General features: G+C 38.0%; 4 protein-coding genes and 1 long non-coding RNA gene across 37 annotated transcripts; 2 read left to right on the forward strand and 3 right to left on the reverse strand.

The window, feature by feature from the left end:
- Positions 1–1,000: 1,000 nt before the first annotated feature.
- LOC116915405 (ionotropic receptor 93a) lies at positions 1,001–3,491 on the reverse strand. Its single transcript, XM_032920522.2, is given in 10 exon segments — positions 1,001–1,457; positions 1,532–1,683; positions 1,745–1,867; positions 1,980–2,197; positions 2,271–2,454; positions 2,553–2,659; positions 2,662–2,710; positions 2,870–2,963; positions 3,054–3,157; positions 3,256–3,491. Coding segments are annotated over 10 exon segments (1,389 nt in total). The 5' UTR covers positions 3,370–3,491; the 3' UTR covers positions 1,001–1,213.
- A 602-nt stretch (positions 3,492–4,093) lies between these two features.
- Positions 4,094–6,774, reverse strand: LOC116915400 (glutamate receptor ionotropic, delta-1). The gene is made up of 9 exons (XM_045170031.1): positions 6,610–6,774; positions 6,392–6,495; positions 6,159–6,243; positions 5,833–5,994; positions 5,534–5,729; positions 5,242–5,459; positions 4,953–5,075; positions 4,744–4,892; positions 4,094–4,672 (listed from the first exon to the last, which is right to left on the reverse strand). Exons 1-9 carry the CDS (start codon positions 6,733–6,735, stop codon positions 4,411–4,413), a joined length of 1,425 nt encoding a protein of 474 aa, XP_045025966.1. The 5' UTR covers positions 6,736–6,774; the 3' UTR covers positions 4,094–4,410.
- A 1,050-nt stretch (positions 6,775–7,824) lies between these two features.
- On the forward strand, positions 7,825–9,603 carry LOC116915427 (synaptic vesicle membrane protein VAT-1 homolog). 2 transcript variants are annotated; one of them, XM_032920561.2, is made up of 6 exons: positions 7,825–7,986; positions 8,067–8,261; positions 8,380–8,590; positions 8,648–8,908; positions 8,974–9,218; positions 9,289–9,603. In XM_032920561.2, the coding sequence occupies exons 1-6, from the start codon at positions 7,927–7,929 to the stop codon at positions 9,352–9,354; spliced, it is 1,038 nt and encodes a 345-aa protein (XP_032776452.1). In that variant the 5' UTR covers positions 7,825–7,926; the 3' UTR covers positions 9,355–9,603. The 2 variants fall into 2 exon arrangements, with proteins under 2 accessions (XP_032776452.1, XP_032776453.1); XM_032920562.2 differs by having other exon boundaries at positions 7,832–7,986; positions 8,063–8,261.
- A 940-nt stretch (positions 9,604–10,543) lies between these two features.
- LOC116915550 lies at positions 10,544–13,844 on the forward strand. Of its 31 annotated transcripts, none has more exons than XR_006642839.1 (9): positions 10,553–11,135; positions 11,212–11,313; positions 11,388–11,655; positions 11,730–11,909; positions 11,990–12,003; positions 12,075–12,307; positions 12,431–12,607; positions 12,708–12,816; positions 13,289–13,844. XR_006642839.1 is itself a non-coding variant. In XM_045168674.1 (4 exons), exons 1-4 carry the CDS (start codon positions 10,850–10,852, stop codon positions 12,238–12,240), a joined length of 336 nt encoding a protein of 111 aa, XP_045024609.1. In that variant the 5' UTR covers positions 10,544–10,849; the 3' UTR covers positions 12,241–12,424. The 31 variants fall into 31 exon arrangements, 1 of the variants encoding a protein (XP_045024609.1); XR_006642842.1 differs by having other exon boundaries at positions 13,509–13,844; XR_006642840.1 differs by lacking the exon at positions 12,431–12,607 and having other exon boundaries at positions 10,554–11,135.
- Positions 13,845–14,165: 321 nt separating this feature from the next.
- On the reverse strand, positions 14,166–15,939 carry LOC116915549. Of its 2 annotated transcripts, none has more exons than XR_004390071.2 (6): positions 15,649–15,939; positions 15,307–15,546; positions 15,125–15,238; positions 14,933–15,053; positions 14,797–14,875; positions 14,166–14,732 (listed from the first exon to the last, which is right to left on the reverse strand). It is a non-coding gene; the product is annotated as an uncharacterized LOC116915549 (long non-coding RNA). The 2 variants fall into 2 exon arrangements; XR_004390072.2 differs by having other exon boundaries at positions 15,321–15,546; positions 15,649–15,938.
- Between the last annotated feature and the right edge of the window lie 141 nt (positions 15,940–16,080).

The following is a 16,080-nucleotide window of genomic DNA, read 5'->3' on the forward strand; positions in this document are numbered from 1 at the left end:
AACAACCGGTCAGTTGAAATTGCGGAAGAAGAGGAATCTGCCCGTCCTGGATCATTCCAAAGTGTTGCGGAGGAAGGTGAAAAACAATCAGAAATGGATGTAGAACCATCCGACGAACACCATCAGAAGAAACAGGCGGATCATAATCAAACTGAAGTAGCAGATTTGTTTGATGCCCAAACCACCAAGACTCGTAAAAAGAAGCGTCGCTTTGAAAACCAAAATTTCCCACGAAAAGTTAAAGGAAACGACGAGTAATTTTTGCCACCGATTGTTTTGTCTAACTCAGCAGAAATGTTGGTTTCCCTTTGATCCAGTGCAGATTTTGTTCTGATTTTTGCAGGCATGCAAATACAATTCAATAAAAAAAAAAACAATTAGTTCTTCTTATTATTTTATTGTGAGTCGTATAGACAAAAGGCTTTAGGTAATTCATTGAAATTAGTGTAATGGTATTCTATAATTTTAATTTTAAAAGATATTTCCAGCGTGGAGGTTATCTTCTCTAAGAGGTTAATAATTGGCGAAATGGAATTCACGCCATGGCCATAAAAGACAGTTTGCTAAATTTTTATTTAACATGTGGATGGGACGTTCCTTTCCGGGTTTCCACCGCATACAAGGCAAGTTGTGTTTTCATACAGTTTAAAGTTTTCATTCTCTTTGCAATAGATTCTCAATTCCCTTCTCAAGAATTTTGGAAAAAAAGGGATATTACGAAGCATGCAATCTATATTTGAGTAAGCTTTGGCCAGTGGTGGGAAACCATTCACATTTTTCCATATAAATTATTCGGACTGCTATCTGACCTGAGAAACACATCATCTGTGTAAGTAAAAAAAACCAATTCAATATTTTTGCTTCAGATGTATGCACCACCATTGCTTACTTGCGTGGCTAAAGAAGTAACCGTGGTAACGCGATGTGTATCCGGCAAAACGGAATAGCCAAAAGAATCACGAATTTAACGTAAACATTGTTGGAGTTTGCGATTGATGCGTTGCTATAGTGACTGCGTGTATTTATCGCTTCTTGTGTAAACAATGACAAATTCAAGTGTAATCTTTTAGTACTAATCAGTTTGTTTGAAGAATCCCATATAAGAATAGCTTCTTAATTTCAAGAAAAATAATGCCACGCCAATGGCAAACCCTTGCGTTTTGCCTCCATCGATTCATCTCAAAATGCACCTGATGTTGGTGGGATTTCGCATTTAACGAATAACCACCGTGTGGCCACGTCTGAAGTGAATCACGTTTTCCACGACGAAAGCTAAAATTGCCAGGCCCTGACCAATAGCAAAAATGAAAAACGCACTCATCAGATCCTTCAGTTGAATGGGAACTTGGCGGGTTAAAGTCGTGCGCGGGTTTATTTTAGCGAAGCATTTTGGCGCTCGCGGAATGTCGTTTGTCACCCAAAAGGTAATTTGCCCGCTTTCCCACATCAACATCAAGCTAAACACGATAAAAAAATCATCTTTATGTGAAATATAATTGACTGTCAAAAACCTAAATAAAACTATACGTACGCATCGTTAAATGCTCGAGTAAACTTGCTGTTCTTTTGGAGAACGATGGAGAAAAAGGCCGTTTGAAAAGGCACTGGATCCGTCATTTCAAAACGGCAGGTCCCATCCTTTTTTAATTGGCCGGCAATGAAAAACTTGCAAAACGATACAATCTGAAATAGAAAGAAAGACATTACATGTTTCGTTTGCCGGCTACAATATGGGGCAGCTTACCCATGGAAAAGCATGACCTCCTTTTGCTAACAAGTTGTCAATTTCCGTTTGATCTGTCAGCAAACGTTCGGGATTATTTCGAGTTCTGTCACCGAGAATCTTGAAAGTGCCTGATTTGGCTGACTGCAAAAGTTGGACATTTGTAGCCACCGACAGTTTTTCGATCAAATGATTATTACATTACTCGTTTGATTGCTGATAACAGGTGCGTCTATATTATGCAGAGCTTAATTACCAATATCTGTTGGCCAATGACAACGTCCTTCTTGATAATGAGTTCAACGTCTTTGCTGAGGGCTAAATCTTCGAACGTGTTGATGGAAGGTTTTATTTTTGGTACAGTCAGGTACGAAACTATGGTGCCCGAATAACTGTTGACCAATACAGTGGCGATGAGCAGCCAAACACCCACAAGAATGCGGAACGAGAGACGTATCCCATTGACGTTTCCTCCTGTTGGAAACATTCCCCGATAATGATAGACCTGCTTAGACTTTGGGTTCCAGTTGAATTGTGGGGATCGCACCTTGATTGGTTATGATGTTCAAAACATACACAAAGTAAGAACTGGCATATTGGGATAATGTCCTGATTTGTGTTTGTCCCGACTCTTGTCGATGTTCGGCAACATCCATTTTCAAGGAGAATTTCGAGAAGAAACTCATGAAACACACGACGGCGAGCATAGTTATCAAAATCAGTAGCCACACCTTTGGAAAATAAAAGAAAACAACGAATTTAATTAACTAATAATGATAAATCACCTTTTATGACCTGTGTGTTGAAATATACACTTTAATCGACTCACTAGTGGTTGAAATGGCCGCACAAATGCAAAGAGCCGAGGCTCTTCTCCTGGTCGAGGTACCACCATCGCGTACGGCTCCGTCCAAATGAAGTACGAAAAATCCACTTTTTCTTCCTTTCCGGAGTGGAAGTCAGTCCGTTGACGAACGCATCAACTTCCTGTCCCAACACAAGATGAGGGTATCAGCAAAAGAGAAAAACCCTTTAAATTCTTTGTCATTCTAATTCAGCATATAGCAAAACACCGGAGAGTTTTATCAATATTCAACGGCACTTAGCAATTGATCAAGAAATTCCAAATAACTTTGGCATTCTTACCTTGTCGGCTGTTAGACGAAGGCCGAACTCGATAGCTGACGCCCCGTATTTTTCGATAGTCGTTTGATTAAGAATCACGTAGCGGTACGAGAATCTGACGGGTTAACAATCCCATAATATTACAGGCTTTGTGGATTCATTTGCACTGGTGTACAATCTAAGATATGAATAAAAAGAAACTTACGTAAAGTTAAGTTTTTTAGCAAGCCAGTTTTGCCATGTTGGTCCGGAGCCTTTGTGGCTGTAGTTCCCATCGGGTTTTAAAGTCAGGACGTCGTAGGGCGGATTCTTTAATTGTTCACAAATGCAAACATATTAAACGTTTGACTTTTATTCTTTAAACGCAATGGAAGCGTTATTAGGAACTCAGTGTTGGTCAAACTCACATGATAAACGGCAAATGTTAAATGAGCACCGTTTAATTCTGCGTTGCGTTTAGACTCTGCCACCCGAAAATATGAGTTCCAAGTTATTAATAAAATAAACAACCGGCTCCACATAACGCTGAAATCAGTTTCCTATATAGAAACACAATCGTTCTGATTTTCTGATATGCTTATATGGGCCGTTCAAACAAAACGGTATGGCTTTCTTATCGAGCCTTAACGTTTACCATCCACGTTTGACTACGTTTCACTCTGACGACGACTAAGCGGCTATTAGTAAATGTTTGGCAATTTCTCACTGGGTTTATATAGGAAGTTAAACTTTGTTATTAGCTGTGCTACTTGTGTGGTTGACAATTGTTTTCTCTGTATATACAGTATGTTGTGATATGTGACAGTTTTATACGCGTGTACGTTCTCTGTATAGCTTGCCGCTGCCTGGCAAAAGTTCTTCGATTTACCACCTCTCGTCTCACTATAATTGATCACCGAATAATTGAGAGGCGAATCAAACACGCGAGTCTGTTACGACAGTTGCTGGCATATAGTCTCTAAAAGCCAAGAGCTCTTTGTGTTTCACACAACTAATTTGACCACATAATTTATTTACTTTCGTCAAGTTTAACAGTCAGTAATACACAATTTTCGTTTAGCCAACAGGATAGGCTAATAAAGTGAATTACTTTGCAAAAAAGGACCCAATGGACCAGCCAATAATGGCGCGCTTTATCTATAACGCATATATTATACCAGACAATTGATGTACTGAGGTCAGCCAAATGTCACTGCTTGTTTTCTGGGACAGGAACTCAGCTATTATGAATGAGGACAATGTTGATCAGTGTATTCTCAACAGCATCGAGCTTTAGATATTAACAGTTATCTTAGAGCATCATTGACAGTCCAATCAAATATGTTGTGAAACCCATCAAACAGTGCATGGGCTGTGCATTTATTTAAGTCCACAGTAAGCAAATCTCCATTGATGGTTACAAAATAAAGCGAAATGTTCGAATAAGACATTCTGCATGAAATTTATCCGTGAAACAACAACTAGCGTTTTCTGGTACCAGGCCTTCTACATTTATATAGTTGATCGACTACGGCAACACAATTCAATGTGTGCATGTTGTGTATGGGTCTATTTTGACGTGTTTAATTGGGAGCCTTCTCTTTAATATTCATAGCCATCCGTCGATTTTTGAAGAAAATTATTTTCTCCAGAAGAAAGACGATTGTCGCCAGGCCAACGCCAACTGCCAAAATCAAGAAAGCACCCATCAGGTCAGTTAATCGAATGGGATTTTGGCCGGCTAAATTTGCCCGTGGCTTTTCTTTCGCGAAACATTGTGGTGCTCGTGGAATGACTTCGTTCGACCAGTGGGAAGGAAGTCCAGTTTCCCAAACTTCTATGAGACTACCAAAAGAGGAAAAGGATAAGTGTTATTTTAACAAGTATATAGACAGTATATTTATAGAAAAGCATACACATCGTTAAAAATTGACGTCAACTTGCTGCCTTTTTGGAAAGCCATAGACCAGAATCCGGTCAGAGATAGAGGTTTACTCATTTGAAAACGGCATTTTCCGTCTTTTTTGAATTGATCACTAACGAAGAATTTAGCGAAGATTTGTAACTGAGAAATTCGATAGAATTAAACACTTTACCACAAGCTTAATAACGAATACATTTATACATATGGGTATGCGTAGAGTCCCGTTACCAGGCGAGCGTTGATTTTCACAGGGTCAGTAAACAAACGATCCGGTTCGCTTCGAGCTTGGTCTCCCAAAATCTTAAGGGCGCCTGATTCAGCCTCCTATAAAACCCAACAATTCCGATAGCTGTAACGTGGGGAAGCATTTTTCGTGTCTTTACTATTCGCTAATTGTGACAACCACTGTTTCCGTGATGACTTGTCGCAACATGAAGACTCGTGCAAAATGGCACAATCGAAATACGGAAGAAGGCAAGGTTCCGCTTACTAGTATCTTTTGGCCAATGTCTGTGTCCACTTTCAGGATGATGCCAACGTCTGGATTGGCCGCCAGATCTTCGAACGTGTGAATTGATGGTTTCATTTTGGGTACTGTCAAGTAGGAAACAACCGTGCCAGAATAACTGTTGACTAGGACCATCGCAACCAACAGCCACGTCCCAACAAGGATTTGGAAGGAGAAGCGGCTAACCGCAATATTACCTCCTAATGTGACAGATCGTTGAAACAACAGGGTGTGACTTTAGATTTTTCTGTTCAACAATTTATGGTCTATATACCTTGATTAGTCATAATGTTAATGATATACACCGAGTAAATACTAGGCCATTGCCAAAAAACTGCCATCCTCTCCTCCCTTGTATTCTGAGCGACCGGATTCCGGAAATCGTTTACAAATAGCCAAACGTATGATCCGGAGAACAGACTCATCACGACCACCATGACTACTACAGTAATGCCGATGAGCAGCCACACCTTGATGATTAACAATTCAATTAGACTATAGGCTACAGTGAAGAAATAGATCTTTCGTATACTGTTCGTGTGATAAATCAAAAGGTTAGAAAATAGATTTTACCGACGGTTGAAATGGCCAAATGAAAGCGAAGAGCCGAGACTCTTCTTCAGGACGTGGAACTACCATAGTGTATGATTCCGACCAACCGAAAAAAGAAGTAAAGTCCATTTTTTTCTTCCTCTCCGGAGTGGCGATAAAAACTACTGCAAATCCATCCACTTCCTGCGTTTATAAATTTACAAAAATGTCATAAACGTTAATAAAGGTATTGCCTATTTCTTGCTGCAAAAGTCATGGTCAACCAAATAGTGCGATGCCATATAAAATGTATTGAAGCAATTTTCGATTTTTCGTGGAACGCCTATTCATAGTTTTATTTTGCTTACATTGTTTTCTATGAGATGGAATGCATGATTGGTTGGATTTCCGTATTTCGCGCTGATTGTGTGGTTAAGTAATCGATAAGAGGGCCTATTGCCATAAAAACACAAAATAATTTTCTGAAAGAAGCAAACGAAGGATTTGTTTGTTTGTTTTCTTTTAGTAGCTATAACCGTGTATAAAAGAAAGATTCATTTGTCGGCAAGGCAGCTAGATAGGCTTATAAAGTGAAACGTACGTAAAATTTAGCCTTTTGGCTAGCCAGTTCATTTCCATTGCATAACTACCGCTAAACGTGAAGTTGCCATCAGGTGTAATGGTCACTACGTAACCGGGAGGTATCTATTTTCAATTGGTCGAAAAAAGAACAACGCATTACAATGTGTTGCAGACAAAGAAAGAAATAATCACGATAGATTCATTAAATCAAGTACAATTTAAATTTGATTGTCTTACGTGGAACAGGGCAAATGATAAAGTATTTCCATTCAATCCGGTCCTTTGAGCTAGTGATTCTGTCGCCCAATAAACATTGAACAACAAGAATGAAATAGCCACTAAATGAGAGTGAAAGGATAACATTCTGTTGGATTGATGCGGTTGATTTGATGTGTATACTATTTTCTCGTTGACTTCGACAATGCGTATTGTTGCCCTGGGTTTTTATGTGAATGCGTACTCTCCTTTCAATTCATCATATCGCCGATGTTCACTTTGCGCAGTCTCCCTAACGTATAATGATACCCAAGATCTACCTAACATTTTTATATCTACGCTGGTTGCATATGCTTCAACATGCAACTTAATCATGCAAAGAAGAGCTATGTGATGTGTTGCTAGATTTAAAAAATTCAATTATGTTACCGCTGTGTAACAAGTTAGCAGAATTGATAGAACGTGGCGTTTACTGTAACTTCCAATGGCAGGTTTTACGTATAACTTGAGGTAGAAGGGAAGAAGTGGAATGTGTCCCAAATTTTATCCGCATATGCCATTATTCCATCATCTTTAATTTAATCACTGTGCAATTCGGAAGGAAACCGCAGATAAGTAGTGATTCATATAAGGCTTCACAAAACAACCAAAAGAACGACAAAAATCGAAAGGGTTAATATTTCGTGGGAAAACTGCCACATTGCTTTAATGAATTACTTGAGATTGCTTTGCCCTTTGGAAAAATTTTGTCAATACCACGAAATAAAATAACAACCTAACTAGATCCGTTGCCTGTATTGGACATGTGATTAATCGGGAATACCCAAGAAACAGAAAAGGGATTCGTCAGTAACCATACGTCCGATTGGCTGCAATTACATTGTTTTATTACCTAAAAATAATATACTATACATGATTTATATTCAAAATTGAACCAGAATATTGAAAATCAAGCTCATTTTTACTTAGGAATTATAGTCTATGAATTATTTTAATTAAAAGAGGTTGCGCTAAAAAAGTGCGCCTTATTCCGTTTTATTCAACAACCACCTAATGGACGGGAAAATGAATATTTTATTCGGAATCGGCATTCAGAACAGGATAATTTTAATTGAATTTCAACTTTAAATGGTTTAGTCCTTCTTTTTCGTGAAAAAGTCAGGCTTAAAAATAAGCCTGACTTTTTCACGTACGTTTAGTAACAATCATTCTCATCAGATGTCGCTTGGTTTTTGTTATGATGTCGAAGAAGCTGCGCCAACATTGACTCAAATGACATTATAAGGGTTTGGCAATCCCTACCGTCTGTTAAGTCCTCGAAAATAATCAAACCTGACAATGGAAGATTCGTCTCTCTCAGTGGTATTAAGTGGTTATGGTGGGCTTGAAAAAATTCAGGTAAGGTGTACTTTATGAACCTTAATTTTATTTGCAATTTTTTGGTCAACGTCTTGACATTTAAACGTTGACCAAGTCAGGTGCAGCGTCTTCCATTCAACCGTAATCCCGAAGATAGCCAAGTGGTTGTGAAAGTGAGATCATGTGGCCTAAATTTTGCTGATATTTATACCAGACAAGGACTTGTTCGAAATGAGCCTGGGCCACCATTTGTTATGGGATTAGAGTGTTCTGGTGTTGTAGTTGGTGTTGGATCCAAAGTTGAAAATTTGAAGGTAACTTAAAAACCCATTTTTTTTATCAAGTAATGCTTCATTATTTAAAATGTTTATAATGTGAATTTTGACCTGTAACACATTTAATGTAAATCACATCTGTATTTGCGTTGTTTAGGAAGGGGACAGAGTTGTAGTTCATACAGGAAAACCAGGTCTTCAAACAGAATTTTTATGTGTTGAATCTTCTAGTTGTTTTGTAGTGCCAGAATCCATGTCCTTTGATGAGGCGGCAGCTTTTCCAGTGAATTACCTAACGGCATATTTCTGCTTATTTGACATTGGAAATCTCCGCAGCAATCAAACCGTTTTGATACCTTCGGCAGCAGGTAAAATTGAATTATTTTTTTAAAATGCAATTCGTGCAACCAGTGTGCCATGTATAGGTGGAGTTGGTTGGGCAGCAACTCAGTTGGCCAAAAGCATTCCAAATGTTCGCGTAGTTGGTTTGGCGTCCCCTAGCAAGCACGAAGCTATTCGGGCAAATGGCGTTGATGTCACCATAGACTCAAGGGACCCTTGTTGGGATGCGGCTGTTAAAGCGGCATGTCCTCAAGGAGTAGATATTGCGCTTGATTGCACATCGGGCGATAATTTTCGGCGAACTCAACTCTTGGTAAAGGATTTAGGAAGAGCGATTCTCATAGGTTTGAGAGTTTCATAATACTGTCCTAATTTCGTAAGGGATTGACTCATTGATCATTGAACATAGGTGCCAACGATATGATTGCTGGAGAAACACTTAGCTTCTGGCGAATTATTTGCAGCTGGTGGTATTCAGCCACGATAAAACCAGTTGATCTGGTTCTCAATAGCCGTGTCGTTGCCGGGTTTCACTTGACCCATGTGAAAACTCGACTTCCTGAAAGATATCGAGAGGCCTTACTTCATCTTTTCGAATTGTATGAGAAAAATGTGATCCGGCCTCAAATTGATTCTGTGTGGACTTTCAGTCAGGTAGAATATCATAGAACTTTAATATCATCTTGTATTTTTATTCTATATTTACGTAATTTTTTGTTGCCAGATTACGGAAGCTACCAATAGACTTTCTCAACGGAAAAACATCGGAAAAGTTATATTGACTCCCTAACGTTATCTTTCTTTTGGGGAACATTTTTCGATTGGAAACGACGCCATCCAGTTATCAGAAAAGGGATGGTAAAATGATAATGCCTTACAAAAACCAATTTCGTGCTTTTTTGGGGGGAGGTGGGCTATTGAAGGGTTAATGGTCCACTGTTACCCCATTGTAATGCAAGCGGTTCGGGCCTGTGTCGTTTATTATTTGGCTTCTATTCGTTTCGTTTTTTAAAAAATGAATAAAAATGTAGTGTCTTCATCTGTTTGCTACGTCCTATAAAATTTGTTTGTCGGAATCGACATTAATTTTACTAGGGGCCCTCACTCCGTTCGCCAAGTTCCCGATAGGGTTCGGCCCTGGACCTTGGTTGCTATTGAATCGCGGCAACCGTATGCTCTGATTAAACTCAACGGCTCCCGGTGTTCGTGAAGTTTCCGATAGCCCTGGAGAAAAAAAAGTTACACCAATATAATCAAAATTGATCGCTTATTCAAATAAAGTTATTGGTTTTCTCGTTAAACCAGCCGATTTTTAAATAAACCAAAATAAAGTGCTGTTAGCGCACCAAGTTTGTTTTTTTACGTTTAGTTAAAAAACTATAAGGGCAATTGAAAAATAAACTTTATTTCTGTGATTAGCATTCAATTCTGAATCGAAATCATGTATTTCAAGCAAAAGTTGAAATTTCGCCAAAAATGAAAAAGTGGGAAGGCTATACCCTTCCCACTTTTGTCAAAATCTGTGAAAAACGACACCTTATGGAAATCAACAAAAATCACACGGCATAGTCCAAATCAAACGTTTATTTCGATTAAGTTATTGGTTTTTTCGTTAAACCACCCGTTTTTAAATAAACAAAACCAAAGTGCTGTAGTATTTTAAACTTAGTTTTTGTATTTTTCTGATTCCAAGTGTTTGGGACTTTGATTCCGTTTTATCAAAAAAGCTGATGGATGGAGTGGAAAACTAATATTTTATTCCGAATTAGCGTAAAATTTTGGTTGTAACAGGTTAAGTTTCGTTGAATTCCAAGTAAAAATTCTAAGCCGATATTTTGTTCAAAAAGTCGGGCTTAATTAATAAAGTAAAACTATATATATTATCAATAGATGGCTACACTGTTTGGTGGATCGTCTGCACAAGATGGTGTACTTCATGGTCTGCACCATGGTATAATAGTTTTTAGTTATTATACCATAGTTTTAGTTATAATAGTTCTAAACTATTGTACCATAGTTGAGTTAAGTTCTAAACTATTATACCATGGTCTGCACTCTGCAGTAGAAATTCATGGTTCACCAGCTGCTCATCAGTTGTAGCCACTAGCCAGTTGCCTAGTTGTTATGAAAGGAACAAAGGAGATTGAAGTTCTCCAGTTTTACTGTTGTAGACTATGAAATGCTGACCAGTTATCTGCAGTTTGAAATCCACCTGCCCAAGACTTAGATTCAGAGACTGAGAAAACACGAGCTGAAGAAGTTTAGAAAAAAAAGTGCTATGTAAAATGACTGAAGATATTCTAAAATCAGTTAAGTAAATAGTAAAAACTTGTTGTGTCACAAACTGTTGAAAAAATCTTCTTGACACAAAACTCATGGAAATAAAAATTCATTTGTGGATGAAACCAGGCAATCAAGCTTAGGGAAATTATCTCTGATAATTTAATGGTCACGCCTATTTCCCCCGGCTGCCGGGGGGCGCTAAAGTCAAAATTGTCTATTGACCACCGGCTTCGGCTCACAGGGAAACGGTGTAATCCCACTGAGCTTGCACGATGCCTAGGTAATAAGGTAAATCTAGGACCTTTGATTTGTATCTAAATAGGTTCAATCACCCGAAACTGCATATTCTTCTGTTCGGAACTAGGCGTGCAACATACGATACAGCTGGCCTTATCTTCTTGGCTGTACGTTGACAGAAGTCGAGTCAAAGGAAAACGATATTTAGTTCTATCCTGGATAAGCCAAGGTGTATTTCTACATCACATAAAAGAGGTATAGAATAAAATACCTCTATAATTGGTGTTTTTTTTTCCTTTTTAGTTTAAAACAGATGTCATCACTTTGGATAAAGCTGGGCGAAACATAAACAGTCCACAGTGTCCTGTGGCTGCCAGGGGGAAATAGTACATTTTGACGTTAATGCCCTACAACTGCCGGGGGGAAATAGATTTTACCTAATTGAATATAAGCTCTTCGTACATAAGATAAAGCAGTCAATCCAGGAAGTTAATTGGATTACAAACTAAACTTTGGTGGCCGAAGTACAAAACAAGTATGGAACATGACCACGAAAGACACATTCAAAATGGTAGTTGTTGTATGTAGGTGGTTGTGCTACAAAGTATATTCTACTCATTGTTCCTATGTTTTGTAATTTTACAGCTGAATAGCAGAGGTGACTTATTCATCAATGTAGATGGTTACATTTCTCTTGGTAGAGGGATTATTGCTAATTGAGCTTTTATTACAGTTTTTATTTTTATGCAGTGATCTGAAACTGAGACTGGAACTTCTAAGTTCAAAGCATTTCCCATTGTATTAATCCAGCATATTCAGCTGAAGGTACTGCACATCTATCTTTTCATTTGATCTTAGAGAAACATTTTTAATCTGTTTTATTTTTTTTTTGATTCTCAATTTAGCAAACAAATGCAAGGTGCGTCAAACTAGTGATTTTCTAATGCAGATGTTGGTCTTTACTCTAAACCATTGCTCTCTTTTTTACAGCTTATACAATTAAGAATATTTCGGGGTTTTCAAAGATTCCCAGTCCAAAAATATCTACACTTTATCTATATTATATATATATTATAAATGTTTTAAATTCATTTTTCTAAATATTTTGTCTTTGGTACTCGAATAGGCAACATCGCAGGAAAGCCCATGTTCCTGAAGTATATCCGACGCCATTATGACTGTTGGATTTCTCATTTCTCTGAGAATGTTGTTCAGGACTTCAGGTATTTCGTTAGCTCTATTCACATTTTGGTAGAGATGTTTGAGATAATTTTTCACAATCTTAGTCCTATCTGCTTGACCAAACAACTTTCTGTTTTACAATGTTTTTTTTTTTTTTTTCAAAGATCTACTTGACACTTCCATATCTTGATCAATGAACACATTTTGCAATGTGTCTGCAACTGTGCTTTGATCTCCATAGGAGCTGTGAACATTCAAAATTAATTAAAATTTCTTTTTCTGCAATTTAAAAACTGGTTTCACAAACATAGAAAATGAATGGGAAAAAATGGAATTATCCCGTAATATGTTTTGCTGACAAACTTTGTTTAGCATAGCAGCTCATAAATTTTGTTTATTATCATTTGGAACAATTAAACAAATGGTACTTTTAATTTTCAGGTGATGGAAATTGGTAGACAAAATATAAAATGGTCTGAAGTTGAACATAGTAAGCTAAACATGCTACGCAAACTGGAGTTGCGAAAGGCAGTGGAACGGTGCTCGGAAGGTGACGGACAACTTGATGACTGTGAAATTGTACAGTACGATGAGTAACCAGTTTACGAGAAGGTTTAGGTATCCGAAATGCGCTATTTGCAATTGTTTGTTTCGCTAAAATTGTTTCCTTGCATATTTTGATTTGAATCGTAATGTAGAAAGTTGACAAATGTTCGTGATGCAATACGTTTCAGAGTTGCATCGTTTGGGTTCAGGAAGGTAAAGTTCCCTTTTATAGAACCGCTCAGACAGGAATGTGAAAGGTGTTGACACCATCCCAATGTTTACAAAAAGCTTGCAGTTCTTATTTTGCTTTGGTTAAAGCTCTTTTTGTCCAAGCGAAATCCATCTTGCTAGTATTTCAATTTCTCGTATGCCAGTTCTTAATTGCGTAAAACACCTCGGGTCTACACTGCTTTTTTTGGGAAATGTAGTAACTTCTGATTTTCACCTATCATCCGGGTTTTCTTTCTTTTATGCAGATATTTCCCAATCGCGTAGCTCCGATCCATTATGCGCTAAGTTGGCGTTAATCTTTCTTGTTTTAGAGGAAATGGCATGCCGAATGTTGCGGAGAAATTTGACCAAAAGGATGCATAAGATAGCATAGACTCTTCATTCTCACGGAGAAACAGCGAATGAATTGCGTTGATGAATTAACGATCTGCGATGATTGCTAATTAACGAAAGAATTGTTTGCAGATGATAGTAAATTGCTGATGAAGCTCCACGATTCCCAACTACTCAACACATACTGCGATGGAAGACCACACTGAGTGGAAGAAAGAGCTCTCCATCAGTGAGAGGAGGTGATTTGGACTTGGTGGAATACCTGATGTCTTCAACTGTCGCGCCGGCATCTGTGTTTCTGCTTTCGTTCCACCACATTTCTATGTCGGTAGCATGTTGGGCGTATCAATGGAAAATCAAATATGCCGATCTGAAGAAAACAAACAAAAGCGAGGTCGCAGATTTAATTTGGCAGGAGCTTGGTATTCAGCGGTGTTTACTTAGAGTAAAATACACGACTTTGCTAGAGAGGAATGTGTGCGTTAGATTGAGTAAAACATGGCTAGCAAAGATGTAATTTCTGAAGATTCTTTTAGCTTTAGTTTTGGCAGTTTCGTCTCTTGTGTGAAAGTGTTTTGCCGTTGGCTAACTGAAGTAGGTGTAAAAAACCACACTCAATGGTCGAAGAATGAACTAGAAAGTTTTGCTGTTCATGAATAAAAAGATCACTTAGTAAAAACAGGTTTGAACTTAGATAAAATTTTGTGAATGATCATTGTGTTTCAAAGTATGTCATTTTTATTTCAAATAGTTAGAATTGCGAAATACAGTACAAATGAGAAACATACATAAATGGAATTTCATTTATTATCCCACCTCCGTCCCACAATTCCACCACTGTTTCCAATTACATAGTTATACAATTAAATACAGTACATTACAATACAAACACACATACACTGAGTTAACCCGTTGGCTGCCAGGCCATTCAACCCGTAGGTTGTTTTCTACAATCTACGCATCGTTGTCAGAAGGATCCACGATCTAGTGGGACTTGTCCGAAGACAAGTCCGGGGTGACACGGCGATGGAAACCTTTACAGGGAATGCACACCCTCAGGAAACCATCACCGCATCGAACAAGGAGAAGTCCCTACTGGTGCATTGCCTAACCGCCTTGCGGCGGAGCACTGCCCTACCCCATAGGGCAGAGCAGTGCGCGCAGTCCCTACAGCTAAAAAAAAAATGGGAGCAAAATGGGTGGCAGCCAACGGGTTAACTCACACAAATAACACACACACACAAACAATACCAAAACAGACGAGAAGTTTCACGTTGCACTAATGCCATCGCCGTCAGCTGTTTTGGATCCGCAAAGATTACGAGATGCCCTCTTTCACTCGGCTGTGGGCATTATCTAAAATGAGAATTCACAAATTAGAACACCGACATAGTACTTTATGCAAACCAATTAAACTTACGTTTTAAATCCCCTACGGAGGCATGATAACTACTGGACGGCGTTTTTTGAACGTAAATGCAAATAAAAACTTGACAGTTCTACAATACAAAATAAAAACTCAGAATAAGAATACTGGATAAGTTAAATTACAGTACCATAATGAGGCGATGGCATGAAAAGTATAAAAAAGGCTGGCACAACAGTACACATGTTGTCAGCCTAAGAAGAGCAGTAAAGGCTGCAAATTATTGAGATGGTATATGAAAATGATGATGTCTATGATATTCCAAAATGAAAAAAAAAAAATTATGTTACAATGCCAAGTAAAAAGAAACTTTTTATAATACCATGCTATGATGCTGACGTTAATTGATGATTGCTGGCAAAGAAGGGAACACTAGATTCATGGTTGTTGATGGTTGGCTAAGTGTAGAGACTTCAAATACTGGATCTGTAAGAGACTAGTAGTAGATGGTTGACAATACAAATTAGATGAAGATTCTGCAATTAAAAATAAAGAATATTATACCAAAAAATAATTACACAATGAGTCAAAACACAGCAGTTGAGTTTGATGATGGTTTCGTTGATCTTGCTGTTGCCGAGGCATTCCTTGTGGACTTGAATTCATGAGAAACTCAAGTAAAAGAGGCATGCCATTGGGTGCGATGTTTGACTGGAGCGAGATGAAACTTCGGCAGTGAGAAATGACACGATAGAAAGAGACAAAAAGTAGTAGTTCATTACTCTGATTCAGTGTCTCATATACCTGATAACAAGGGACACAATGTTACATATAAAATCTAAATTTTTAAAAAGTTTCTCATACAACACATTTCATAAAGATAAAAAAACTGAAAAGATCACATACCTGAGTTGAAAAATCCTTAGAAAGTAGAAAGAACATACAAACTCTTTCTCTCATAGCTGTCTCCGTGGTTACTATGGTTACTATGCTTGGGACAAGTTTTTTTCAAGCCGAACGCAAGCCTAAAACTGGATTTCATTTCTTCTCCTTCGTAACTAAGAACCTAAAAATCCCAAAAACATGTCCATCCACTCTATCGTTAGGTCAGCTTTACAAAAGCACTAGTTCGGGAGTGGCTGGCAGCACAAAAATCCACAAACGTATAGAACATATTTGAACTACCCTCAAACCTGTGTTACATCCCTGTTACAACTAACGCCATCTATCGAAAGAAAAATCGTAAAAATCGGGGTTATTGGTGTACTAATGACCTCATCTAGACAGAATCTCTATCGGGAACTGTATGAATTCAAATATAGAAAATTTAATAATGAA

Source organism: Daphnia magna, linkage group LG2 (genome assembly GCF_020631705.1).
Source record: "Daphnia magna isolate NIES linkage group LG2, ASM2063170v1.1, whole genome shotgun sequence".
Lineage (NCBI taxonomy): Eukaryota > Metazoa > Arthropoda > Branchiopoda > Diplostraca > Daphniidae > Daphnia > Daphnia magna.

Bases quoted from the DNA above. Each gene is read 5' to 3' on its own strand.
- LOC116915400 (XM_045170031.1), bottom strand. From the start codon at position 6,735: ATGTTATCCTTTCACTCTCATTTAGTGGCTATTTCATTCTTGTTGTTC. The intron at 5,076-5,241 runs GTAAGCGGAACC...TGGGTTTTATAG, and splicing joins ACATTGGCCAAAAGATACTA to GAGGCTGAATCAGGCGCCCT. The intron at 4,893-4,952 runs GTATAAATGTAT...CGAATTTCTCAG, and splicing joins GACTCTACGCATACCCATAT to TTACAAATCTTCGCTAAATT.
- LOC116915427 (XM_032920561.2), top strand. From the start codon at position 7,927: ATGGAAGATTCGTCTCTCTCAGTGGTATTAAGTGGTTATGGTGGGCTT. The intron at 8,262-8,379 runs GTAACTTAAAAA...TGCGTTGTTTAG, and splicing joins CCAAAGTTGAAAATTTGAAG to GAAGGGGACAGAGTTGTAGT. The intron at 9,219-9,288 runs GTAGAATATCAT...TTTTGTTGCCAG, and splicing joins CTGTGTGGACTTTCAGTCAG to ATTACGGAAGCTACCAATAG.
- LOC116915550 (XM_045168674.1), top strand. From the start codon at position 10,850: ATGACTGAAGATATTCTAAAATCA. The intron at 10,874-10,973 runs GTTAAGTAAATA...GGATGAAACCAG, and splicing joins CTGAAGATATTCTAAAATCA to GCAATCAAGCTTAGGGAAAT. The intron at 11,128-11,211 runs GTAATAAGGTAA...GTTCGGAACTAG, and splicing joins TGAGCTTGCACGATGCCTAG to GCGTGCAACATACGATACAG.